This window comes from Bathycoccus prasinos (assembly GCF_002220235.1).
Source record: "Bathycoccus prasinos genomic : chromosome_5".
Taxonomy (NCBI): Eukaryota; Viridiplantae; Chlorophyta; class Mamiellophyceae; order Mamiellales; family Bathycoccaceae; genus Bathycoccus; species Bathycoccus prasinos.
The window spans coordinates 37189-63776 of NC_024004.1; the positions used below are offsets into that span (position 1 = coordinate 37189).

The window sequence follows — 26588 nt, forward strand, 5'->3', positions numbered from 1 at the left end:
AAACAAAAGGAATAAAAAAGTAAGCAACACACAGACCTAATTAAAATCTTCATAATATCTTTTCCGCACTTTTAGTATTCTTCCGACGACTGCGAGAAGATGACGATAAAACTATAGAAAGGAAAAAGATGAAGACGACGACGACGACGACGACAAAATCCTATTTTTTCCTTCTCGTCGTCGTTCTCTTTTGTTCCTTTCCTTTTCCCTCCCTGGGAAGGAAGTTGTTGTTAAAATCATCATCAGAAGACGACGAAGGAGTTGGAGGTTTCGTTTTTGAGAGTTTCAACAACGGGTGGAGGCGTGCACTGCTCGATACCGATGATGTTGGTGATGCTACCACTACTACTACCACTTTTTCTTCTTCGAGCAACAGCGAAGCACTCGAACCAAAGTATTCTGCCACAAACCCGATGGATTTGTTCGGAGCGGGCGCGACGTTTCCAGCGGTGGCGTATAAATCGTGCGCCCGAGCGTACTCGTTGATAAAACCGTCCGTGAGAGTGAAGTACCTTGACGTCGGATCGGGGAAAGGGATTTGTAGAATCCTGAACGCAACCACAGAGTGTGTAGATACTGAAGAACCGTTAGAGGTGGACTTTGCGTGCTCGGATTCTTTAATCAGTGCGAGTCAATACAGTGAGTTTCCGGACGTGCAGATGTATCCCGTCGTGGCGGGCGCGGTGACGCCGGTGTATAATTTACCCATGATCGATAGCGTGATGGGTAAAAGTTCTTTAGTATTAACGAAAGAAACTTTGAGCTTAATTTACGCCGGGGTGATAACGAAGTGGAACGACGAAAGAATCAAGAGCGCGAATCAACTCAGCATTCAGAGTCTCCTTCCGGATGAGAATATATTAGTGTCGGTGAGGAAAGATTCGTCAGGGACGACGGAAGCGTGGACGAAAGCTTTAAGTCAATTTTCCAATACGTTTAAAGATAACATAGGCGCGTCAAAGTTACCTTCATGGGGAGCGCAGATAGAGAGTAGCGTTTTAAACGAGCTAGATACTGGATATGGTCTGGCGAGTTTTGTAAAAGGGAAAGAGTATTCTATCGGGTACGTGGTGTTGTCTGATGCGATAAATTTACAGTTGAGTACGATTGGACTTTTGGAAAGTACCGCGAGCATAAACAATCCGGTACGCCCGGATTCCAATTCAATCACGTTAGCTATTTTGCAAAGAGGGTTACAGTTTGGGAATAACGAGGACGAATCGACGAGACTCACCGCGGATTTGATGGGCGCGGACGACCCAGGAGCGTGGCCGATTGCGACGTATTCGTATCTGATTCTCAGAAAAGGGGTGAATTCGACCGCAAATATGGCTTTAGATCGTCTCAGAGTTGGTGCAACGTGTGATAACATGAGAGAAACATTGGATTTTTGGTCGTGGTTTTTAACTTCGCCGTTGGCGAAAACTGTCATGGAGACCAATTCTTTAGTCCAAGTTCCCGCGGTGGTGAGAAACTTTGTCTTGGCTCGAATGCAAGGAGATTTATTTTGCGAAGGAGATAGATTAGTGAGTATATATGGTAACGAGACCAATTCGTTAGATAACGTAACGATTGCCAAAGTCTACGGACCTCAGGAGGTCGCAACGGTGTTGGATTCGTTGGCGATTTTACTCTCGGCGAGTAACTCGAGCATGGGTTTAGAAATTGAGTCACTCGGCGCTCAAAACGCCATGTTTGCCGCGCTTGATGATAGCCATGCATCCGTGTTAGCTTTGAATTATGTCGAAGGCGACGTGATCTCGATAACTGAGCCTGCTGCTGCAGTTAATTCAAATATATTTAGCAACGCGGAAGCGCCGATATACCCCTCGCCGTTGCCTTCTGATTTCCCGGAGTACATTTCGTTTCCGTTCGTGAAAATATTACCAGAAATGACCGTGCACCCGAGCGTTCTAACTTTAGGCGAAACGAGTACGTCGATATCGTTTGATGTCTATTCTACCGCGGCTATATTATCCGGTCGTGCGACTACTTGGGGCGACGAAAGTATCGTAAGAATAAACTCATGGTTGAGCGGCGTCACAGAACCGATTATTTTAGTTGGATTAGACGATTGGACGGCGTTTGAAACATTTGAAAGTATTAAGAAGACGATTGCCTCTTCCGTTCCTGGCTTTGCATTTTCGAGTAATCCGACAAAAAATGCGGCGACGTTGAATGAAGTTGGCGCTCTCGTTGTTGCGAACGAGTACGCGGCTTCGCTTTTGCTAAAGACGGCGTACGTGACAAGAAACCAAAACTTAATTTTGCAGTATAACATTGACGAAGTTGGATCCGTACCCGTTTCAGTCACTTTAAGGAGAAGTTACGATGGTGCGCAGTGCTTACGAAGCTCTGGCGCGTACGATAAAGTATACGCACAGCTGCGCTTCTGGGAATGGGTGTATACTGAAGATAACGTCCCTGGTATGATTTCGAGCGTCACGGCTGAACCGAATTTCGATGCTACGAGTTCTTTGGAAATTTTGACTGCCTTGAGATCCATCACGTGCAATGGTAGCCCTATTTTAGTCTCAACGATACCGGTAAATCGGTCGGATCAGAACATTTTGATTGTCGTCGTGACGACGTCGCTCTTTGTCATTCTCCTCATCTTTCTCTGGTTGTTTCGATTTCGAGAGGATGCGATCTTCGCCAAAGGTTTCTTTGAACGATACAAAAAACGAAACGCACCACCGTCTGAAGCGTGCACAATAGTCGTCACAGATATACAGTCATCTACGAAACTGTGGGAAATCGCTCCAGTGACAATGAACAAAGCGCTCGCGGCGCATGATTTGCTTGTCAGACAAGAGATGCAAAAGTTTTACGGATACGAGGTTTTTTCCGAAGGTGATTCGTTCACGATGGCGTTTCATACACCCGGCGATGCCTTAAAAGCATGTGCAAATATTCAGAGTCGATTACAGGCGAGTGTTTGGGACCGATCGTTATTCCTTGCGTGTAGACACATCTATCGAGCAGACGACGCCGAATCGCAGACTACCATTCCGAGACCAAGAAGAGTTCCCGCATTTCTCCGAGCGCTTCTCGAAGCACGCGGGGTTTCGATGAAAAGTGGCAGTGATAAAGAGGGTATAATCAAAAGTAAAAGCGATGAAGAATTGACGAACGGCGATAGAGCCAATAGCAACGAGAGTAGCAAAGCCGGAGGAACAGAACATCACTCCGGGCGCACGGAAGAGGAGGAAGAAATTATCAACGGTTTACGCGTTCGAATGGGTATCCATACCGGAGCCACGAATAGATACGTTCATCCAACGACTAGAAGGCAAGTCTATGAAGGGAAAGCGGTTGAATTAGCGCGGTTGATGTGTCGCGCGGCAAATGGAGGTCAGATTTTAATGTCCGGCGACGTTTTAGCTTCGCTTGGTCCCGACAGTTTGCAAATTTCCCAAATGCTCCAACTCATGCACATGGGAAAACATCAATTAGATATGGGGTATTGGAACAGACACGGAAGCTTAACCGATACTCGCTTGTCAGGAGGAGGAGGAGGAGCGGCTAGTGGGATGGATGGCGGCGATGACATTCAGAACTTGAGAGAGAGTTTATTCCCAAACGTCGACAATCTCAAGAACCCAATTTTCTTGGATTCAGAATCCGACACCACCGATGGTTCGAGCGAATACGAACAGTACAAAGCAGCCACGAGTGCAAAATTACAAGCGCTTCGACGAATGATCACATCTTATGACCACAAGATCATCTCTCAAGAAATTATTCAAGCCATCCCGAAGAAACTCGTGGAACGGATCACGTTGTTCGCGCCGATCAAGACCGTACGCCAGCTCGAACCTTCCATTTTTGAAGCTCCCGTTTTTGAATCGGAAAACCTAACCATCGTATTCACGAGAATCGACGGATGGGAAGAGCTTGGAAGAGAAGACGTGAAAATGCGAGATAAGGCGACGGCGCAGCACGATGCTGTGATACGGTCTACGCTTCTCTCCTTTCGTGGGTACGAGTGCCGAGGCGAAAACGGCAAATTTTTCATCGCGTTTCATCATCCTTTCGACGCTTTTCGATGGTGTTTGGTTGTTCAAACGATTTTACTTCGCGTGCCCTGGGAAGACAAGTTGCTTCAACAGCCGCAAGCGTGTAACATGACCGCCGGTCACAGAGTGACATTCAAAGGTTTACGCGTTACTATGGGCATCGTTTCTGGCGAGGCGACGTTTATGAAACCGTGTCAACGAACCGGACGAGCGGAATATTTTGGACAAGTTTTAAATTTGAGCGCTCGAGTCGCGGGTCTCGCACACGGTGGTCAAACCTTGTGCGATAAGAACACGTGGAAAAAAGCAGCCGAAGTGGGCTTCCCGCACGAGCATTCCAGATACATTGGTCTTTACAGTTTGCGAGGCGTCATGGATCCAGTTGGTTTGGTACAGGTCTCCGACGCTAGTTTGAACATGCGTTCGTTTGCATCAGTTAAAGGTGCTCAAAAAGTAATCGACCCGACAGATAAGTTCAGACTGAGCATTAAGGATTTAGAAACAGAACGCATAGATCGTCCTTTGAGTTATATAGGCGACTTGGATCAAACATTGTCGCACAGGCGCTCGTCAGCTCCTACGCCGCCACCACCGCTGAATTATTCTCTGGATGGATTTGCTGGAAAGTCGCGAAATAGTACAAATCCTTCGCCGAAAATCTCAAGCAATAGTGGCACTAACGTAAGGAACTCACGCGTCAGCGACACATCATCTACGGGCGGCGGAGAATCTACCGCTGGGAGCTCCGATGTAGTTGTACCCAAGAAGAACATTTTACTCGTTTCTTCGAGTGATGTTGCCCTCTTTCGAATGGCTGCGCTAGTAGAAACCGTCGTCGCCGGCGACGAACACTTCTTTATCTCGCGCTCGAAGAATTCGACGGAAGTTTTGAAAAAGTTCTCATTAAATATGGACAGTAGTGGCGACACGTTAGGAACGAATGTAATTGACTCTGACGATAGTCACTTGAGAGATACAATTCCTATCATAGTCATCATTGTTGGAACGATTGAATCAGGAACGTCCTTGCGCGACTTGGTACAAAAGATTCGAAGACTTGTACCGTTTACGTTACAACCTAAAATTGCGGTGTTGCTGACGGATGAATCAAGTATCATCGACGGTGTTGCAAGTTCTCCGGTTGAATACGGTGCCGATATAGAGCTCCCACCTTTGTTATTCGTCGACGAAGACGAAGAAATGACACCACTGGTTGACGAGTTAAAATTGATATTCACCGAAGCCATGGTTGAAGTGCACGGATCATTACGAAGCTCGTCGCGAAATTCGCTTTTACGTCATCATCAACAGCATCATCAACAGCAACAACAGAAGATATCCGACGCGTCGAACGTTGACGAAAGAATGTCGTCTATGAGGTACTCTGGTGGAAGCGGCGTCGCTCCTCTGACACAAGTTGCGACGAAAACGAAAAAAATCTCGAAAAACAACACCAACACGAACAATAGTAACGTTATACCATCAGCCTCTGCGAGTACTCCTGCTATCATCAACCCGCTATCGAACCTTTTACGAGAGGCTGAGAACAGATCGAAAAATTTATCGAATTTTGCCTCGGCAAATTTAATGGTGGCTGGTTTAGAAGCTACTGGATTACCGATATTCGCGGTCGATACCGATGCGAGAATCATTCTGTGCACGAAAAAAGGCTTCGCGAGAGGCATCGTTGGGACGATGGTCTTCCCTCTCAGCTCGTTTGCTAAGCGCCTTAGAGATTCGGCGCGCATTGCTGAGAGAACCAATCCACCGCTGCCGTGGACAGAAAAGTTGACAAAGAATTGGATACCGTTGGACGAAGACGACAGCTATGACAAAACCGCTTCGATGCCACAACCAACCAGTCCAGAAAAGAAGTCGGTATTGAAAAGACTCGCATCTTCTTCTTCTTCTGCGGTTGAACAGCAACGACGACAACAACAACAAGATATAATCACCGTGCGCTGTACTCCAATACGTTTATCGGATGACTTCGGTGCCGTCATCGTCCTCATCAAAGACTAGACTTGCATTTCCAACACCGGAAACAAGAAACCTATGAACAGAAATATATAGTATTTTTTATGTTTGTTGTATTACTAGCGAATAAATAGCTCTTCTTATTATGTTAACACTACATCGCGTCGTCGCGCTTTTCTTTTTCTGTTGTATCCTCGTCTCGCGTCTCCTCGCGTCTCCTCGCGTCTCTCGCGTCTCTTTCTCTCTCTAAATTTATGCAAAAATAATCTTGCTCAAGAACCACATCCCGATGAAGAACCCGAACAAGTAGCAAAAGTACCTCCCATTCTTCGTCTCTAAAACCTTTGAAAAATGCTGGACCGTTTGCGTCAGCACCCCTTGGAAACCGCTCATGTCGTCTCTCATGCCGTCTAAAATCCGGTGGTGCGAATCCGCTTCTTTGTGAATGTCCATGGTGATGTTTTTCAACATCGACACTCGGTCTCCCATCGTCTCTAAGCTTCTATCGTTTTCTCTCTCTAAAGATTCCGGGTCTCTTCCCCGAGAGACGCTCATTATTGCTCTTCCTCGCGAGTGGCTTTTTGGAGACGGAATCTTTCTTGCTTGCTTGCTTGCTTGATGTGTGTGTGTGTGTGTGTAATGTATTTGTATCTGCGCTCAATTAGGGGTGGTGTTTTATGTTTTGCTTTTTTCGTCGTTTTTTTTTTTTTTTTCAAATCGATCATTGCAAAAAGGCCAAAATCATCCAAAAAAAAAAAAAAAATAGACAACAAGCAAATGCCATCTCAAGCCGCCAACTTCACAACAACACAACAACGAGAACATAATAATAATAATACTAATAACAATTAATACTAATACTAATACTAATAAAGATGTTTCAAATAGCGCGATTGAAAGACTCCGCGGTGACGATTAAACCGCAACACTTGGACAAAGAACCGCTCACGGCCATCGTCGCGGAGTTGGAAGAGTTGTACGTGGACAAAGTCATCACGGATTTAGGCCTCGTCGTGACTTTATACGAAGTGAATTCTATTAAAGGAGGGATAATATACGCCGGCGATGGGGCGGCGCATTACGAGGTGGAGTTTCGGATGGTGGTGTTTAGCCCGTTCGTGAATGAGATTTTAGTCGGAAAAGTGTATTCGTTGACGGATGAGAACGGTATTCGCGTGTCGTTGGGATTTTTCGACGATTTGATAGTTTTACCGAACAAGAGTGGGATGGATTTAGAGAAAACAAAGTGGGACGATAAAGAGAAGATTTGGTACATCGAAGAAGAGAGTGTAGAGTTTCTCGCAGAGTCAAATAACGAGGGAAATAGAGAAGAAATAGGGTTGATGGTGAAGAAATTTATAGAACCCGGGCAACAGATTCGAGTGCGCGTGACGCAAGTGACGTATCCGGAAGAACCAAAGACGAAGCAAGAACTACAGAAGAGAAAGTTAGAGGATGGAGGGCAAAGGGAAGGGAAGTTCGCGCCGATGATCGTTAGGTGTTCGATTGGAGAGTTAGATGCGCTCGGACCGGTGGATGAGAACGAGGGCGAGGACGACGAGGATGAATTAGAGGAAGACGATGATGAGTAGAGAGCGAGAATAGTAAAATACCCGTAGCGCGCATTGTTTAATATTAGACAAATTGATTCTAACGACCGGAAAACTCGACGAGCGATTGGTAGGAGGAGTTTTCGTCCGCGGTATCGCCAATTTTCTTCGCGTGAGTCGTTGGCACTTTCGATGATGCCAACACGCCAGGAACGATATTTTCTTCAGTTATCGTTTTTAAAGCGTCTTTCTTCCCCGCCGTTGTTTGCTTGGGAATCTCCAAACCAAGTTTCGCATAAATCACGTGAATGGCCTCTTTCATCTCCGCGTTCATCGTCGCTTCCCAGAATCTCGCCGTTAACATTCCCATGACTTCTTCCGTGTTTGCATCCACGTCATCTTCCGAGCTAAGCGCCATGTGCAAAACCTCCGACGCAATCTGACGAACGCGCGGGAACTTGTTACGCATCATCGCGAGTAAACCCAGGCGCGCGCTCTCTTTCGCCTCAACGCTATCCGTACAAGAGGCCACGTGCGAAAGAGCGTTGGCGGCCAATATATACTTGGACACGTCTCGCGTTCCAGCGCACTCGAAGCGTATTCTGTCCGACAATGCAGTCTTGTAGTCTTTTGATGCTCCATCCGGAGTCTTTATGGTCAAACTGAAGGAATCAAAAGCACCGCCGGTAAAGAGCACGTCGACGCATCGAATCGCCGGGACAGTCACTCGATCGATTTTTGAATACGCGTCAAAGGTCTCGATCAAGTGTGTGGCAACTTTCTCTTTCAAATCAACTCTTTCATCTTCCTTCGAGAGCACCGAAAGTAAAGCAGTGCTAGCAGCTTTAGCTAAACTCTCCGTCACCGCTCCTGTAGACGCGACCCAACCACTCAACGCGTAATCGGCGTATGGCGCTACTAGAACCGCCTTCGTGAGACAATGCGAAAAGACGCGCTGTAATCCAGCTTCGGATGAAACATCCTTCGCGTCTACCGGAACACACGCTTGAATTAGTTCGAAATCTTTTGCGTTTGAAACGAACACGTGACTATCGTCATCATCATCACCACCACCACCACCACCACCACCAGTACCTCGTAATAGCGCGAACAAGCTCTCAAACGCAACGGTTCGAGTTCTGTCAATTTTCTCCCCGCACTGCTTCAACAAGACGCCTAAGATAGTCGTGCACTTTGTCTCGTACTCATCCACGACAACGCCATCGCTATCATCAGAACATTTGGATATTGTTTGAAAACATCTCAGAACTTCAGAAAATGCACGCATAGACGCTTCGCGAACCCAACTTCCAACATCGCCTCGCTTATCGACGGAATAATCTTCCACGCCTTTCAAAAACGCCTCTAAACACATATCCGCCGCATCTTTCAAATCTGAAATACTTATAACATCATCCTTTTCTCCACAAGCTGAAGAAGCAGAATATTTCGCGTTGATCTTGCACAAAATATTCTGCGAAGCAATCACGGCGTCGACTCGAGTTTCAGCATCCCTCATTTCCGGGTTATCTTCCGGAACCGTCGCCTCGAGTAAGCTGGTAAGAATAGCTCTCCAATTGGAGGAGTTGATGAACACGTCCGGAACGATACCCAAAGCATACGCACTCCCACGTCTAGAAAAGGAGCTCGATTCGTCCATAGTTTGTTGCACGATACGTAATCGGTCGGTAACTAAGTATTGTTCAGCCAATGTAGCTTCAACGATGCTTTCGTTTCCGTCGACGCGAAGCGCGCTCGAGGAGGCGATGGAGACCAAAGCTTTTGCCGCCGCCTCGCGAATCTCCTTCTTCGGATGGCGCAACGATTCTGACGTTGCGCTCTCGCAAAGTTGCACGATGAGCTGTTTACCTGGCTTGAAAAATTCCGATGGCGAAGTTGATGAAGATGGTAAAGTTGCCACGCGACCTAAACTTTCGATAACGTTGCACACTGCTCCACGCATAATCTCACCGCCTTTGCCTCGATACAAACGTTTCGCCTCTATTTCAGATACGAGATTCCACGCATTTCTCAGTGTATCAATGTTATTCGCATTTTCGTTTCGCAAATACTCGATGACACTTTTCGAAAGTAAAAGCTGCGCAACCCCTAGCGTCGCTCCGTGTCGCTTCGGTAAATCCATGTCGACGCTCATCCTCAAAAGTTTCGGAAGCGCGACCGTACTCGTCCACTCCACGTCCGTTTCACCCAACGCACCGAGCGTTTCGACAGCTAAGCATCTCGTGGACTCCTCCCAGTGCTCAATTTTCACATCCAATATGTGTGCCAGCATGGCTGGACGAAAAGCCGGAAACGATTGAGAGATGAAGAAACCAACGTCCAAATATGCGCGTCTCGCGGACCCAATCGTGAAGTAATCACACTTTTGCACGATATCAATGCCTGTCACGTCCTCTTCTCCTTGTTTTGCCACAATGCCACCACCACCACCAAGACGACCAACGCACTCTTGGAACGCCGCAGAAGCCGCGCGACGCACGTTGACTTCGCGGTCAAAACACGACGTAACAAGTAACGGCGTCGCTAGAGATCCTAGGAATACTTCTTGAAAGTCTGACTTTGAGTACGCGCGCGCAAACGACCAGCACACGTACGCTGCCGCATCCCTCACGTGCGCACCGACGCTGTGTGAACCTCTTCGAACGTCGTACAACAACGCCGCCGCAGTTTTCTCAGCGGCAAACGGTAATCTTGTCACTAACAAGACGCCTCTTCGGGATAGCTCTGCTAAAGCCAAGCACGCACCGTGCCAAGTGGATTCAGACTCGGTCGCTTTGAAGCACGAGGATAATAAATTTTCAACGACATCATCCGCAAATTGCTTCGGGAGACGTTGGCAAATGCGCCCGATACCTTTTGCCGCCGACCAGCGAACGATAGTGTCCGTGTCTTTAAGCGCCTCGAGAAGAAGGTCGATAGCTTTTTCCAACTGGTCGAGACTCGCTTCGTCGGTTTCATCGTCTGCTGCGAACCCATTGTCATCGGTGTTATCGTCGACAATGTCGACGCTCTCTTCTTCTTTCGTGTTCGCGTTTTCGTTGTTGAGAAGGTTCTCAGCTAAATTTCTACTTCCTCGCGCATACCTCCAAGAGACAACTTTCGGCGCTAAAAGAGTCAGCGCCACGCGCGCGCTCAGTTTGCACGCCAATTGTCGAGTCAATGCGTTCGAGGTTGTCGTGCACGAACCAAAAGAAGAAGAAGCTAACGGCGTTTTGGCATCGAACACAGCCTGGGAGGCTTTCAACGCGCTCTCGCGGAACGGTTTCAAAACGTCTCGACGACCAATCTTAAATATCGCCGCCATCGAGCGCGTCGCTCCGACCGCGACGAAAGAGTCCTCCGATGCGGCAACTGCCTCGGCTATTTTATCTTTTGTCGATTCTTCCTCTCCCGCTTTCTTTCTACCAAAAACTCTCATAAGTTCGCTCGACGACCAATCGAGGTATTCGCCTAGATTCAATTCCGCATCCGGCCGGGTCAATAATCGCGCCACGCAAATCGCCGCGCGGTCTCTGGCCACCTCGGCAAACGACACGCACTGTCTGCACATTCCTAACAAATCTTCTATCAACCCTGCTTTATTCTCATCACCACTACTACTATTACTACTACTACCACCACCAACACCACCTTCGGCACTGTTGTCAAAAGTCGTCGTCGTCGTTTTCACAAATGTCTTCATATCAAACGGCATCAAAACCAAAACCGAAATCCACGATAACAACGTCGCTCTCGTTTCCCAACTCGTCTCAAACAGACTCTCGCTCGCGACTTCTTCCGTCAACGTTTCTCTCGTCCCTGGTTGGTATCTATCCCAAAATCCCGCGACTTCGTATTTCGCCGCGCTCCCGTCCCGCTTCGGCATGAACCTTCGCAGCGTCTTGATAGCCGGTTCCAAATCTCTCGCGCTATGTGGGAAAAATCGAGCGATTGTTTTCGCACCGCGCACCGTAGCAAACGCGTGTAAAACTTTTGACGTTTGGTGCATGGCTAACGCAGAGATGGCTTTCGATGATGTGTTTTTTGTTTCATCATCATCAAAAACATGATTACTCAATTTCACCGCGTGAAACCTTAAAACTTCCTCCGTCAAAGGTACGATCCACTTCTCCAAGTGCCTGTCCAACATCTCGCACTTCTCCTGGTACTTGTTCACTCTCTTAATGATCGCTTGGAAGGCGTCTTCTTCTTCTTCTTCTTCTTCTTCTTCTTCTAAATCTTCTTCTTTGGATGATGATGATTTTTGAATTTCTCTCAAAAACACTCCGTTGACTTTTACAATCTTCTCCACGAAAACATCGATCTCTTTTGCCTCTCTCGAGAGCATCGTCGTCTCCGTCTCCTCTTTCTCGTCTTTCTGATCCTCCTTTTCCTCCTCCTCCACTTCTCTCGTCGTCGTCATCTTTTCCTCCGCACCACCACCATCATCGGTATTCGATTTCATCATCTCGTTTTCTTCGTTAAAAAAGTGTGTTGTTGTGCGTGTTTTTGTTTGGAAGAAAGTCAACAACCAAAAAAAGTGAGAAAAAGTGAGAAAAAGTGCAAGTCGTGAGAAAAAATCTTCAACAAAAATCAAACAACACGAAAACAACAACTCTCTCTCTCTCTCTCTCTCTGAACTCTTTTTTTATTACCCGCAAACAAAGCAGCAGCAGAAAAAAGCAGCAGCCTTACTACCACCAAAACCACTGCTTTGTTGAGAGATGACTCCCCAAAACTCGACTTTGACGATGGTTTCCATGCGAGAAGCGATCGAGAGAGTGGTGAGAACGAGCGAAGAGATTTTTTCTGATATCAGGAGATTGGAATTGGATGATGATGATGAAAATGATGATGATGATGATGATGAGAATGATGATGATGCTTTAACAACGACGACGACCAAACGAAAACGACGAACGCATTTTAAAGTGCCGATTGAGAAAAGCGTCGGAAGAGTGAGCGAGAGAGACGTTCGCGCGAAGAGAGCGCACCCGGTGAAAGACGTGTCCATAATGGATGGATTTTGTTTCAACATTACGAACGAGAACAACAACACAGAAAAGAAGTTCCGGGTGAATAAAATGTTAACGAATCGAGCGCAATATGCAGAGAACGCATACAATGAAGACGCGGTGTTATTGCACGAGGAGTGCGCGTACGTCACCACGGGCGCGGTGTTGCCAAAAGGGGCGAACTGTGTCGTTCCGGAGGAAAATGTAACGAAAGTGACGATGAACGACGACGATTCGTTCGTCACGAACGTGCAAGAGAAAGATTATAAAGTACACAAATGGATACGAAAAGCGCAATCAGACGTAGGAATAGGAGATCTTTTACTAAAAAAAGGTGAAAGAATAGAATGGTACGACGTGGGTATCTTAGCCGCGGGTGGTATACGCGAGATTGAGGTTTCGAGGATGCCGAGCGTAGCGTTGGCGTGTACCGGAGACGAAATTGTTGAAGTTTCGAAAGACACTATTCCAGATTCGAACGCTTCCGCATCGTACGACGTGAATGGACCCGCGCTGAGGAGTGCGTTGCGATCGAGTGGGGCGGAAATTGTGAACATATTCGACGACGACGATGGTGGTAGTGGCGGTGGTGATGATGATGATGTAAAGACTAGGATAATACGAGACGAGGAAGGTGCGGTCGTGGATACGATTCGCCGCGCGTTGGCGTCAGATTGCGACGTTTTAATTACTACCGGTGGCGCGTCTAAAGGTGATCGAGACTATATTTACGACGCAATGATGCGTAAGATGTGCGAAGGCGATGCAAGCGCAGTCGCGTGCCATTTTCAAAGCTTATCCATGAAACCTGGGAAGCCTACGAAATTTTTTACACTTTCGAGACGAAAGATATTAGGAGTAAACAAACCTGATTTATTGTGCTTGTCGTTGCCGGGAAATCCAGTTTCGTGTTGCGTGACGTTTGAGCTATTAGTGAAACCTATGTTGCGCGTGCTTCAAGGACAAAACGTCGTTTATCCGCCAAGAAGTGTTGCAATATTAGGGGATGATATTCAACTCGATGACGAGCGAGAAGAATTCCATCGCGTTTCTTTGGGTTGGAAAGCGAAGAAGAGTTCTGATGGCGAACACCCTTTGCTCCCAATAGCTTACTCTACTGGTAAACAAATAAGCTCGAGGATTTTGAGCATGCGGGAAGCGGATGCGTTGATTGAGCTTCCAGTGGGAAATGCAACGCATACGAAATTGCCGAAAGGAACGATCGTTTCAATCGTACCTATCGCAGATTTGAGACAACGAGGAGCCGCATCTGTTCGAAGTAGTATTCTGCATTTACAGAACGATGCAAAAATCAAAGCGGAAAGGACGACGCAATCCTTCTCGAAGATGGCGGTTCGACGACCAATCGAAGTTATAAACGACGAGACAACTGGACTTGACGACTTGTCTTTTTGGAGAAAAGTTGTCGCGAGAAACGCTTCTGGAGTGGTCGCAGTTGTGGGACCAAGAGCACGCGAAGCGATGCCAGATGAGTACAAGCAACTTCTTCTGCACGATGATGTCCCCGGCGTTGAAGAAATCGTTTTCGAATTGACGAACTTTACGGATGTTTCGGCGTTTCGCGTCTTTTCGGACGAGGGGCGTTTGACATTAGTCGTTGTTGTGGACGACGCAATCGAAGACAGTCTTAAAGATATCGAAATGATCAAATATGCTATAGCTGAATCCATCAGAGGTGACGAAACGTTCTCTTCGATGGGCGTTGCTAACGAGAATGTCAGCGAAACTCTCGTTCGGAGAACATACGCGAGAATAGGCCTCCTCGGGAACCCCTCGGATCAATATTTCGGTGAAGTTGTCGCGGTGTCGATTAAGAATTTCTATGCCGAAACTGTTTTGAAACCTTTACCAACATCTTCTGAAATCAAAATCGTTCCAGGTCCGTACGACGCGAACGATTTTGAATCGATATCGGCGTTAAAACAGTTCACCTCCGAGCACGGCTACGACGGAGGCGCGAAATTGATAAAAGCGTTGTTAGCAAACTTTGCTAAATTTTGCGAAGAGAAGCAAATTGCACTCAAAAACCCATCCGTTGGTTTCAGTTTATCGTATTCTTCGAATATTCCGAAACAGACCGGGATGAGTGGCTCGTCAGCAATCATCATCAGCTGCATGAACTGTTTATTAGACCGATACGACGTTCGTGACAAAATTTCCAAAGAAGAACGAGCGTTTCTAGCATTGCAAGTTGAAAATGACATTGGCATCGCGGCTGGATTGATGGACAGAGTCATCCAAGTGTACGGTGGGTGCGTGCACATGAACTTCCGAAACGCAGAAAAAGTGAAGGAAACGGGAATTGGCGAATACGAGTACGTCGACGCGGAGAAAATTCCGAAACTGTTTGTCGTTTGGAGTCAAAATCCATCCAATTCGGGAAAGATCCACCAACCGGTTCGCCAAAGATGGCTCAGTGGCGACGCTGAAATCATTCAAGGCATGCAAAATGCCGCCGATTGTGCTCGAGAAGGGTTACAGATTATTCAAATGAGCTCTGGGAAAGAGTCGTGCGCGATTCGTTTAGCACCCATACTTTCGGCCAATTTTGCTGCGAGACGAAAGATGTTTACCGACGCCGGTTTGGGAGACGAAAACATTCGAATGATTGAGCTGTGTCAAAGTGTCGGCGCGGGAGCAAAGTTCACGGGAAGTGGTGGGGCTGTTGTCGCGTGCTGTCCAGACGGCGCGGAACAAGAAGCGCGGTTGAAAGCGGTGGTAGCCGAGGCTGGATTCAGCGTCGCGGAAGTCGAATTCGCCCCGCGTGAGTTGTGATGAATAACTTTTGACATGCGTTTGTGTATTATAAGCTGTATCTAAACATTAGGTTATATCCTTTCTAACTACTAATAGTATTTCAAATCTTTGGGTATTTAAAGTCGTTATCGAATGGATTTGTCGGAGACCTTTGTAACGTCGACGGTCTCTGCGGCGGCGTTCCCATTTCACTGTTCACAACTCTTTTTTGACCCGAAGAGCTCGTCGGAGGAGACGAAGAAGCGCTTTTCGTCGTAACACCTTTCTTCGGCGTTAACCCTGCATTAATGGCCAGCGATGCAAAGGGGTCGTGCAAAGTCGCCTCTTGGCGTTCCTTTTCGCGTTTCGCTTCGAATCCTAGAGGAGTTGCACTCCCGTTCAATGCTTTTGAGCTGGGCGGAGAGGAGGACGCGGGCGTAAGAAACTGCGAGGAGATTACACTATTCGATGGCGACCCTTGCGCAGCGTGTTGTTGCTGATTTTGTTGTTGTTGTTGTTGTTGTTGTTGTTTAAGCATGTACTGCTCGCGTAATGACATCGGCCGACTCGATTGTTGTGGCGGAGAGTGCGGCGAAAAACTGTTACCGAAAATCTCGTCGAACGCTTCATCACTGGTCGCGGCTGATCGAACAGACGGAACACTCGACGGTGCCTTCGTAAGGAACGGGTTGGGTGAAGAAATCGTGGTTTCGTTAAAACCTCCTCCATCGGATGATAACCCGAGTAAGTCGTGTTGCACTTGTCGTTGTTGTTGCTGCTGCTGATGCGTCGTCGTTGTTGCCGGCGACGAGGATGTTTGCGGCGCGCGATCGTTCCCGATTCTCTCGTATTTTTGAATCGCGACGTTCAACTTTCCGCTCAATTCTATCAGTTTCGACGTCAGCGCTTCATCCATGTCGCCGTCTTCTTCCGTCAATAAAGCGACTAAAGATGAACTCGATTCTTTCGCCTGTTCCGCGAGAATTCCACACAGGTCGTCATCTTTATCGGGAGCACTCAACGTCTCCTCAAAAACGCACAAAATAGATTGCGCAGATTCGACGACATCGCTCGCTTTTCTCTCGCGCGCTCGTATTCTATCTGGGTGTTCTTGCGCTTTTGTCAAAGAAATCGTTCTATTCACAAACTTGCCTTCCACCGGCATCAGTCCTTCTGGTTTTCGTCCGATCCCGTCTAACTTGTACTTGTTTGGATTTCCAATCGACCTTTGATATCTCTTGGAAGACCAGTGCCCGCCCCCGGGCAACTCGTTTCTTTGCGCTCTGGTCATCCCAAGCGCGCCGTCTCGGCCGCCGTCGTACGCCATACCTCCCCCACCTCCCACGGCTTCCTCTTCTTCTCTCAGCGCCATCTCAATTGCTCGTCTGTCCTCCTCGCTCATTGCCGCGTCGTACTTTAAAACTTGTTTTACCGGAACAGATTGGGAGTGTCGAGGAATCCCGAGCGAAGGTTGCGATGGCGGTGCCGCCGGGTAATGCAACGGTTCGCCGCCGTTCATTCCTATCATCCGGTCTCCCGTAACGTCCACGTTCGAGAAATCGTCGTATTTAGTATCTCTTGTCGCTCTTCCTCCTCCTCTTCCACCACCCCCTCCTGGATGTACAAACTCGTCTCTCTCCGGAAATCTCACCCCGTATCGCGTCAACTCTCTGTACACGCCTTTAAACTCTCGCATGTTCAGATGTTCAGACCACTCTCGAATTAAATGCAGAACTTTATCCCTCACGATGTGATTCGTCGTCGTGTTGCTTCCTAATTCCATGCACGTTTCCAAAACGCCTTTACTCAGCATCATCTCGTGGAAATCTGGTCCGCAGTTTTTCATCAAACATTCCAACGCGCTCAACGCTAAAAACTGTTCTCGAGGCTGTCGACTGATTAATTTGATGCGCAACGCTTTCGCGGCATCTTTCGCCACGGTCGTTCGATAGTGGTCGTGGTTGACTCTGTCCGCGAGTTCGATGTTCCCGGCCCAATCTGGTTCTTGGAGGTACACCCCGTTCGTTACCTGGTCGATGTTGATTTACTGTTGTGAGTTATATACTACACAAAACGACGCGTCCGGTGGTTGCCTTTCCAATTCTCATCATCATCAAACGAGAAGAAGACAAAGAAGACAAAAAGACAAAGAAGACACAACAAAAACGAAGATGAAAACGTACCTGGTTGACTAAAATGTACGTCGAGTTCTTGCTCTTGTCTTTTTTCATAACCGATAATGAGAGTTTTGAACGACTGTTATTCACACCTTTTCGAAGCATGATGATGATGATGAAATTTGAGAGAGTTGATGACGTTCGTTGTTTTTGTGTGTTGTGTTCGTGCCTCGAATTGTACCGAGGAGGAGGACGAAATTTTGTCTGGCGAAAAAAAAAGGAAAAAAAGTTCTTCATCGTGCACTCGAAAAAGCACTTTTTTGCTCCTCAGTAAAGTTGTTCTTTGATGAGAAAGTTTTTAAGGAGACACGCACAAACGCAACTTTGACAACAACTCTAATTAAAAAAGAAAAGAAGACAGAGATGATGATGATGTCTTTTTACTTCTTCTAAAGCGAGGAGGAGGAAAAGAGCGCAGAAAAGGCGTTCGACGATGAGAGGGGAGAGAAATGTGTTGTGGGATTTGGTCGTGAAGTGCGACGATATTTGTTTCACACACATTCTTCCGAGATTGGATTCGAATGATTTGAAATTCTTGTACGAGGTGAATACGGAGACGAGAAAGTTGATGAAGAGATCAACTCGCGAGGGGGAGTTGAAGAAGAAGTTTAAAGTGAACGAGATGTCGTCGATATCGACTTTGGAAGTTGCGTTGGAGAATAAATCGTTGTGGCCGAGTGACTGGACCGAAAGATCTTTCTGCTTGGAAGTTGCTAAAACGAATAAACTCGAGTTGCTCGAGTGGGCGCGAGAGGAGAAAAAGTGTGAGTGGAATGGAAAGACGATTAATGCGGCCGCAGGTCAAGGTAATCTGGAAATGATAAAGTATTGCGTTGCAAATGAGTGTCCTATCGATGTGCGTGCGTGTGCAGAAGCTGCCCGATACGGTCATCTCGAGATACTCAAATACTTACGCGAAGAAGTCAAAGCGCCTTGGGATTTGAATACTGCCATTTGCGCGGCTTTAAATGGTCATCTTCACATATTCGAATACCTTGTTGAGCGTAAGTTTGATAAATATGACGTATGGGCGTGTGAGTGTGCGGCCGAGAAAGGTCACTTAGACTGTTTGAAGTACTTACACGAAACCGCCAAAGCGCCGTGGGACGAGGACGCCGTACTATTTGCACACGAGAACAACCACACCGAATGTGTACAATACCTCCTCGACAACAACTGTCCTCTCCCACCTGGTTGGTCTTACGAAGGCGGAACGTTATACGACGAGTTCTACGATTCGGAAGAAGAAGAAGAAGAATAGCTCCCCGGACGGCGCGTACCAAGTATCACTCTCTCTTACTACAGTAATGACTACATTAAACTACGCAATATAATAATCTGCGAAACATAACAACGCAAAAAACATCAAGTACTACTACTGCTCGTCTTAAAGTTCCTAAACATTTCCACGCACCTCGCGCTGGTCGCGTTCACTTTTACCAGAGCCTCTTCTTCCTCTCGCAGGGAAAAGAAACAACCTCGAAACCTGGAAACGAACCGGTCCGGATGCCAACGCAGCATCTCGGAGCGGAGAAGTTTGACCGCACACGACTTGGAGTGATGACTTTTCCGAGGCGCTTCGCAAGAGCACCCGCCTTCGGGTCCACTCACGGAAGACTTTAAAATCCACTCGATGGCGGAACTTTCCGATTGGTCGCCGACGTCGTGTAAGTACGGTAAATCTTTCGCTCGCAAGGTCTTCTTTTCCGCTTTCTTCGAGCATGCTCTCCATATCGCGTAGTACGATTGCGTCGTCGCGATAGGTAACGAACCTCCGTTTCTTTTTCGTAACTCCCTTTCCGTGGGCGATTTAAACCCGTCTCGTTCTTCCTCCTCTGGAATGGTTCGGTGTTTCTCTTCTCCTTTTTCCGTCTCCTTCTTCTTCTTCTTCTTTTTCTCCTTCCTCGCGTCATCATCCACGGATAAACTCCTCTTCTTGTTGTTTTTCATAGTAGCAGCGCTACTATACTTTCCCCTCCTCGTCTCCTCGTCCTCCTCTTTTTCTTCGTCTTCATACTGCCACAACCGCTCGTATAAAAGTTCGTCTCCTTCGTCCTCCTCGTTGGCTTCGCGTAACTTTTCGTTCCATTTCATCTGCTCGCTCTTCCTCTTCTCTTCCATAGCTTTCTCTCGCCGCGCTTCAAACAGCGTCGCTTCTCGCGCTCTCGATTTTTCGTACCTCCTCGTCGCTTTCTCCGCGCACGCGCCCGGCGGTGTTTTCTTTTTGAGCATTTGAAACGCAAACGGTTCTCTCGAAACGACCGTTTGCTTCGCCGCCAGTTCCAGCGGGATTCTCTTCTTTATTTTCTTACTATCTCTTCTTCTTTTTCCACCTTTTCTTCTTCCTTTCTGCGAGAGCAACGTTTCGAGGAGGAGACTGTCATCCTCATCCTGTTGTTGGGTGAAGCACTCTTCGAGCATAAACTTCAACGTTTCCAGTGGATTCTTGTACGATTCTTTACACCGAGCGATGACGTGAAACGCGTTCTCTCCTCCTTCTTCATCTCTTCGTTTTTGTTTCCTCCTCTTTTCATTATTATTCTCGTTCTTCGTCGTCGTGACGTGATACATCGAACGCGTGAGTGTTTTAATCTTTTGTAAATTCCCTTTTTCAATCGCACTTTTCAACTGTTTAAACATCATCCTCTTCCTCCTTTTTGCTTTGCGTTTACGACGACCATCGCTGCTGCTGCTCGAATAACTGCTGCTCGAACTCTTCTCCTCTTCCTCCGACGCGAGAGAAGAAGAAGACGACAAAGAAGAAAGAGAAGATGATGATGATGATGAGTCTTTTGTTTTCTCCTTCTTCTTCTTTTTAATGTGTTTCTCCTTCATTCTTTCTGGCAAATTCCCCTAAAATTTATAGAGAAAATACCTCACAAAAGTAGTAACAGAGGAACAACACAACCACACGCACAAACAAAAAGATGTTCACGACGATTTCGACGACGTTGAGAAGAACATCGAGGAAGAACTTTTTTGTTGCGAGAACTTCTTTATTTTCTTTTTCTTCTTCTTCGACGAAGAGGACGACGACGGTTTTAGAAACAGATGAGAAAGATGAGAAAGTTTTCCCCTACTTGAGATTCGTGCGCGAAAATGGTCTCGCCTTTCCATCATCATCATCCAAAGTTGGCGGTGATAATGGTGTCTCTGGTGATGATGGTATCTCTGATGGTGGCAATACTAATGATGTTTTAATTTCGAGACTGGTGAAAACCTTGGACGCGTTGAAGTACGCGTTGATATCTCCGGAAACGAAAGTTGGGATGTTTCCTCTGATGATGCCGATAGGTATCTCTCCAGACGACGGGAACGCGATTGGGTTTCTCTTGGAACCTTCATTTTTAGCGGCAAAAGAAAATATTCATATCGGCGCAATCGTGAAAGCGCGAGCGAATCAGCGACAGATTGAGTTCGTCGCGAAAGATGCGACGACATTTATACGACGCGCGTTATTGGAAGAAGAGGTGAACGCGCTGAAGAGAGGAGGTTTGATGCCGGTGAGAGATTCGATTTTACGGTCGAGTTCTTCGTCGAGCGGTTTATCGTCGTCGAACGCGGAACACGCGGAGCACGATCGAGAGACGTTGGCGAGATTGGCGGCGAGTAAGCACATGTTAAACGCGTACACGACGCAAAACATTGGGTCTTTTCCGGACGTGATTGAGAGTTTGATCTCTAGACACGAATTTGTGAAAAAAGATGAAACGAGCGCGTTGGTCGCGTGCGAGTTTTACATCAACAGAGAAGAGTTTACGAATAAATGGGCGAGACCGTACGCGATTAACGCGAGGACTTTGAGACGATATAAGAACAGGGAAAGTGAAGCGAGGGATGCGGCGAGGATAGCTTTGAGCGTGGCGCCGTGGTTTACCCTTGGTGGCGGGTACGGCGAGAGTGGCGTTAGCGGTAGTACAACGAGTAGAAATAGTAGCAGCATCGGCGGCAGCGGAGATGAAGACGCGATACTCCCGCCGTTAACTGGTGCGACTTTAGAGGATATGAAAAAGTTAGTAAACATGGAGAATATGGACGCGAAGTCCGCAAAGAACATGTTAGAAGGCGTAGGAACTGAAATAGCGAAAGAACACGAGAAAAACGTGCCGGAGATGAGCGAGGAGGCGAAAGCGCTGAAGAGATGTTTTGATGTTCTCGATTACGCGAGTTGGGGCAACGAGGAAGGGTACGAAAGTTGGGACAACATTCGAGAAGAGTTGAGCGAATCCTACGAGAAAGCTGGGATGAAACGGTTCGCCGAGATTGTGAAACCAAGTGGGGGGGTAATGAATTGATATTGGCAAAAATTAGATTGTAAAGTCAGATTGCTTTGTTTGTGCGGGCGCGCGCGCGTGCGTTTTGTTTTTTGTACATTTCTAAACTCTGTGATGTTTGACTAATCTTAAGGTAGCTCTTTTTACTGTTGTTGTTTCAACAACTCTTCGATGTCTCGCGCGGTCAATTTACTCGCCTCTTTACTGTCCACGGGTAAAACTGTTCCTTCACTGCGGCGATTCTCGATGACTTTCATGACGTTCTTTTCAATCGAATCTTTTAATACGAACCGATGTATGATGGTTGACTTCGTTTGTCCGATTCTGTCAATTCTTTTAATCGCTTGCGACTCGGCGGAAATATCGAGCGACGGCTCGAGCAAAATCACGTGGTTGGCGCACGTCAAATTGAGTCCTGCTCCAGCTCTTTTCAACGGCAACAGCAAACAACTGACCGAATGCGAGTCGCTGTCGACGAATTCCTTGACACAAACCGCAAATCTACTCCCGGCACGTTTCGTTTTGAGTGACGAACTCGCAGCGGATGTCGGAACGATGGAATTCACGCCGTTCATTTTCAGCGCGTGGTCAACAATCATCAAAACATCTTCCCATTCGCTGAAGATTAAAACCTTCAAGTTCGTATCAAACTTCGACAGATGTTTCACGCGACGAACCACCGCATCGATTTTCGTACCCCATGCGCCTTCAATTTTGATACCGCTTTCATCTCTCGCGTGCGTTTCCGGCGCTCCTAAAGTTTCGAGCATTTTCGAAACGTCCGCGCCGATTCGCGAAAGGTGTAAACTCTCTTCCGCTTTCTTCCGCAATCTCTCTTCTCGCTTCTTTTGCGCCTCTTCGACGTTATCGCGAACGTCCTTATCCTGCGACTTCCACGTGACGTATGAAATTTCTTTGGTCGCGCACTCTTGGCGGCAGGTTGGACATTTCCCGCGCTTGTTGTCGTTGTTATTATTGTGTCGCTCCGGGAGCGGCGATAACGAGTGTAAGAACTGTTTCTTCTTTGAAACCATATTGGATGGTCGCCCGTAATACGCAAACGAACATTTGACGCATAATTCGTGACCGCACGGTAAGATTGCAAGTTCAGCGCCGTGTAAATTAATATCTTCGTCCTCTTCGTCCTCGTCCTCGTCGTCGTCATCTCCAGCTTTCATTTTTCTCAGCGCGCTCTTGGGAATGACGGCATTCTTCGATTTCGTCTCGTCGAACGTCTCTAAACACAACGGGCAATCAAATTTCTTACGCTCGTTTTTGTTCTTCTGTTTCAGCGTTTGCAAATATCGCAGTTGACCGAACGTTTGTTTCATTTCAAATTCGTGCGTGACTTTCTCGTCGCCGTGTTGTTTGAGCAAGGTGGGTACCTCGACTGGATACACGATCGACGCGCGCAAATACTCCGGCAATTGGTCTTGTCCGTCAATTCGAACCATTTCGTTGGGCGTGCGTAATCGAATACGCGTCGTTGACATGCTCAACTCATCGAGTGCGTACATCTTTTCGCGTTGGTAGTGCATCAGCGCGCGTATTTTCGTGAACTCTTTACGAATCTCTTCGATGACTTCGATGTGCGTTTTCGCGTAGGATTGCACTTCGAGTGCTCCTTTGACTTCGCTTTTCAGCGCTTTCAAAGTTTTTTCCGCGCACGACGGCGCAGTAACGTCGTAATAAATGCGCCTGTCCTCATCTTTGACGTTTCTCGTGGACGATTTTACTTTCGCTTTACCGTTTCTCGTCGCATCTCTACCGACACCAAACAAAACGCTTTGTAATTTATTGAAATTTGCATCGCATTTACACACCGCGCATTTCACGCCAACGACCGCGAATTCCATGCCTTTTCTGCACACCGAGCACGAGGCAAATTCAACCACGTCTTGTCTATCCGCGGCTTCTACGATTTTCGTTACTCGATCAGCATCCGCGACGGCTTCGTTGCGACACTCGAATAGGCGATCTATGTCTCTTTGCATGACCATTTTCAGAGCCGCGCCGGTGTTCCAATCTGCTTTGCTACTTTGCCAACGGTTATCAAACTGCTCGAGCAGTTTGCCTACGAAAGCGTCGGTCGTATACGACAAGGCTTCCATCCACCAAAATTCATTTCGACCGAGACTTTTCATTTTCTTGTCGATAATTTTCCGCGACTTTTCGAAATCGTTCGCGGCGATGGATACGTTTCCCCCAACTCGCTCGGCTAAATACGAAATCTTTTCCGTTTCGGCGTCGCTGAGTAATTTCTCATCTCTAAGCGTTCTAGGTATTCGAATGTCTTTGTTTTTATCCACCACTTGCAAAGCTTCGGCTAAATTGTGCAAAGCGTGTAATCTTTGGAAACTATCGAGACGAACGCCGTTGATGTTTGCGTTTGCATCGAGGCGTAAAACTTCGCGATAACATTCAATGACACTCGCGAGATCGTTTTGCGTCCATTTTAATCCAGCGATGGCGTTGATTGAAAACGCGACGAGTCTTTGCGCTTCCTCTGCTTCAAGTCGCGCTTTGTCGACCAACCTGTCGTGGATTTCTTCCATGGAAAGAACTTTGCTCTTTTGTTTCTCCTCGGCTTTTTTTGATTGATCGCCGTCGACCACAAGTTCCGCCGCGATATTTTTCAGACGCCTCCACTTACTGATGCCGTACGAACCAACCTGCGGGTGATCGCAAGCTTGCCTCAATCTCAGCAGAGGCAGCACGATAGAAGTCACGTCTTGCCTCGATAACTCTATGTCATCGTTGTTATTAGTAGCATTTCTCGATCGCTTCACTCGATCGTAAGTGTTTCGCGCTTCTGCGGCGCAGTTTTTGTGCTGCTTTTCGTAGAAATGTTTTTCGATGGGCGAAAACTCTAATTCGGTGACGCACTCATTTTGCGGCGGTAAATCGAGTTCGTCTATAACGTCCTCTCTAGCGTTGCGCCACATTATTGGTTTTAGGCTCTCGGTGAGCACAAACTCGCCGTATCCCGCGTACCCTGTTTTCATAGCCGCGCTGATTATTTTCTGCCACCAGTTATGCGATGTTGTAAAGTTCATCTCGTGGCCGAATGGACGCGCCCTTAAGAATTTGAACAATCCGAACGCGTCGTCCATGTGCGACTTTTCAGATGATAGCGGCGTCCCAGTCACGCACCAACGATTCACCGCGGGAATTCTCTCCATCATCTGCGACGGCGCCGAGGCGCCTCCGCCCACCATCTGTGCTTCGTCCATAATAACGCGCCACCACGTTATCTTTGTCAAAGGCGGGGGAATGTGAGGGTATCTTCGAGTTGCATTCCTTCGAGCGCGCAGTGCGCCATCGTTCACATCCGCGTTTGTCGCGTAATCTAGATTGATTTCAGCTCGCAACACATCGTACGTAGTGATAACAATATCGCATTCGGCTAGCTTATGCGAGGTAATGACTTCCTTCGCGTGTACGGCTCTGGATCCCAAGCTCGCGGTTTGCGGCTGTCCTTCGTATACCAAAATATCAAACTTATTGTCTTTATTGTCGGTCTTTCCATCGTCGTCGTTTCTACGGACGTGCTTTAAAACCTCGTCTCGCCATTGTTGCAAAATCGTCGACGGAACGACGATGAGCGTCGTTTTTGAAATGCCCGGGATTTTCTCCCCCGCTTTCGCGGCGTGGCAATGCGGACATATGAAGTCCGGCGCCTCTGTGCAGTTTTGCTTAATGCCGACGCAATACGCGTGCGACCATTTGTGACAAACTTCGCACGATACCCAAAGACCTTTATACTCTGGATCGTCTTCCATTGCACCGCAGACGCATCGCACTTGCTGCATTTCTTCGTTTTCTTCTTCTTTTTCCTCTTTTTCTAGCTTTGTCGTGAAGCCCATACCGTCTCGATTCGTAATCACTTTGTCTTCTTCTTCTTTTCCTTCCTCCTTTTCCTCCTCCTTCTCCTCATCTTTCTCGTCTTTTGGTTTCTTGTGCGCCAAACACAACATCAAAAGTTCGACAGTTTTACCTAATCCCATTTCTTCCGCTAACACGCCTCCGCGAACGCCGTCGTCTTCCATTGCCATCGACTTCGACACATTTTCCATCCACAAGTTTATTTCCTCGTGTTTCTTTTTCACCACATTTGCCTCTATTAACGTCATTTTTGCCGTCGTCGTCGTCGTCGTCTTAAACATCTCGCGCAACGCGCTCAACTGTTCCTCTCTTTTAAACGTCACCAACTTCTCAACATCCGCGTGTTGAGTTTTCCCATTCTCCCACCCAACTGGCGCGTTCGGCGCTCTCTCTCTCCCCATCATCCAACCCACCGCTCTCTTCTGATACGGTCGTAAAGTCGGTCGCAACAGGTGCGAAAGGTTTCCTAAAAATTCCGGAGCGTTCGCGTTGTTTGGCTTGCACGCTTTCAACATTCGATTTATGTTTATATTTTTCGCTTTGAAATAACACGACGAAGAAGAAGCGACGACGTTATTATTATACTCGTTGTTCTTATTATCTTCCTCCTCCGCTTCTTTGTCTTCTTCTTTGTCTTCTTCTTCTTCTTCTTCTTCTTCTTCATCATCTTCAACAAACATTTCTTCCTCCTGTTGGTCGTCGTCATCAAAATCAACATTTCCTCTGCTGCTCAACATTTTCCTCATCATCATCCCTCCTCTTCTCTCTTCGTCTCTTTGCACGACCATCGGTTCCGATGGGTCTTCTTTCGTTCTCTTTCGAGGAATATTTTTCTTCCTCTTCTTCATCTTGTTCTTCTAAGACGTCGTCTTAATCGATGCGAGACATGCGTGTTTTTTGTAACGTTCGCCTTATGTAAATTTTTGAGGAAACA

The 26588-nt window shown here is 47.3% G+C and overlaps 10 protein-coding genes across 10 annotated transcripts; 5 read left to right on the forward strand and 5 right to left on the reverse strand.

The window, feature by feature from the left end:
• Window positions 1-128: 128 nt before the first annotated feature.
• On the forward strand, window positions 129-6041 carry Bathy05g00240 (adenylate cyclase; the record flags this gene model as incomplete). The annotated part of the gene is made up of 1 exon (XM_007513228.1): window positions 129-6041. One exon carries the CDS (start codon window positions 129-131, stop codon window positions 6039-6041), a length of 5913 nt encoding a protein of 1970 aa, XP_007513290.1.
• A 207-nt stretch (window positions 6042-6248) lies between these two features.
• On the reverse strand, window positions 6249-6551 carry Bathy05g00250 (predicted protein; the record flags this gene model as incomplete). The annotated part of the gene is made up of 1 exon (XM_007513265.1): window positions 6249-6551. One exon carries the CDS (start codon window positions 6549-6551, stop codon window positions 6249-6251), a length of 303 nt encoding a protein of 100 aa, XP_007513327.1.
• A 320-nt stretch (window positions 6552-6871) lies between these two features.
• Window positions 6872-7588, forward strand: Bathy05g00260 (predicted protein; the record flags this gene model as incomplete). The annotated part of the gene is made up of 1 exon (XM_007512911.1): window positions 6872-7588. One exon carries the CDS (start codon window positions 6872-6874, stop codon window positions 7586-7588), a length of 717 nt encoding a protein of 238 aa, XP_007512973.1.
• A 58-nt stretch (window positions 7589-7646) lies between these two features.
• Window positions 7647-11969, reverse strand: Bathy05g00270 (tubulin folding cofactor D; the record flags this gene model as incomplete). The annotated part of the gene is made up of 1 exon (XM_007513211.1): window positions 7647-11969. The coding sequence occupies one exon, from the start codon at window positions 11967-11969 to the stop codon at window positions 7647-7649; it is 4323 nt and encodes a 1440-aa protein (XP_007513273.1).
• Window positions 11970-12297: 328 nt separating this feature from the next.
• Bathy05g00280 (predicted protein) lies at window positions 12298-15357 on the forward strand (the record flags this gene model as incomplete). The annotated part of the gene is made up of 1 exon (XM_007513167.1): window positions 12298-15357. The coding sequence occupies one exon, from the start codon at window positions 12298-12300 to the stop codon at window positions 15355-15357; it is 3060 nt and encodes a 1019-aa protein (XP_007513229.1).
• An 82-nt stretch (window positions 15358-15439) lies between these two features.
• On the reverse strand, window positions 15440-17164 carry Bathy05g00290 (unknown protein; the record flags this gene model as incomplete). Its single annotated transcript, XM_007512849.1, has 1 exon — window positions 15440-17164. One exon carries the CDS (start codon window positions 17162-17164, stop codon window positions 15440-15442), a length of 1725 nt encoding a protein of 574 aa, XP_007512911.1.
• Window positions 17165-17928: 764 nt separating this feature from the next.
• Window positions 17929-18756, forward strand: Bathy05g00300 (the record flags this gene model as incomplete). Its single annotated transcript, XM_007512930.1, has 1 exon — window positions 17929-18756. The coding sequence occupies one exon, from the start codon at window positions 17929-17931 to the stop codon at window positions 18754-18756; it is 828 nt and encodes a 275-aa protein (XP_007512992.1).
• A 104-nt stretch (window positions 18757-18860) lies between these two features.
• On the reverse strand, window positions 18861-20330 carry Bathy05g00310 (unknown protein; the record flags this gene model as incomplete). The annotated part of the gene is made up of 1 exon (XM_007513058.1): window positions 18861-20330. The coding sequence occupies one exon, from the start codon at window positions 20328-20330 to the stop codon at window positions 18861-18863; it is 1470 nt and encodes a 489-aa protein (XP_007513120.1).
• Window positions 20331-20422: 92 nt separating this feature from the next.
• On the forward strand, window positions 20423-21790 carry Bathy05g00320 (predicted protein; the record flags this gene model as incomplete). Its single annotated transcript, XM_007513093.1, has 1 exon — window positions 20423-21790. One exon carries the CDS (start codon window positions 20423-20425, stop codon window positions 21788-21790), a length of 1368 nt encoding a protein of 455 aa, XP_007513155.1.
• A 122-nt stretch (window positions 21791-21912) lies between these two features.
• Window positions 21913-26502, reverse strand: Bathy05g00330 (Rad5p; the record flags this gene model as incomplete). Its single annotated transcript, XM_007512885.1, has 1 exon — window positions 21913-26502. One exon carries the CDS (start codon window positions 26500-26502, stop codon window positions 21913-21915), a length of 4590 nt encoding a protein of 1529 aa, XP_007512947.1.
• Window positions 26503-26588: the final 86 nt, after the last annotated feature.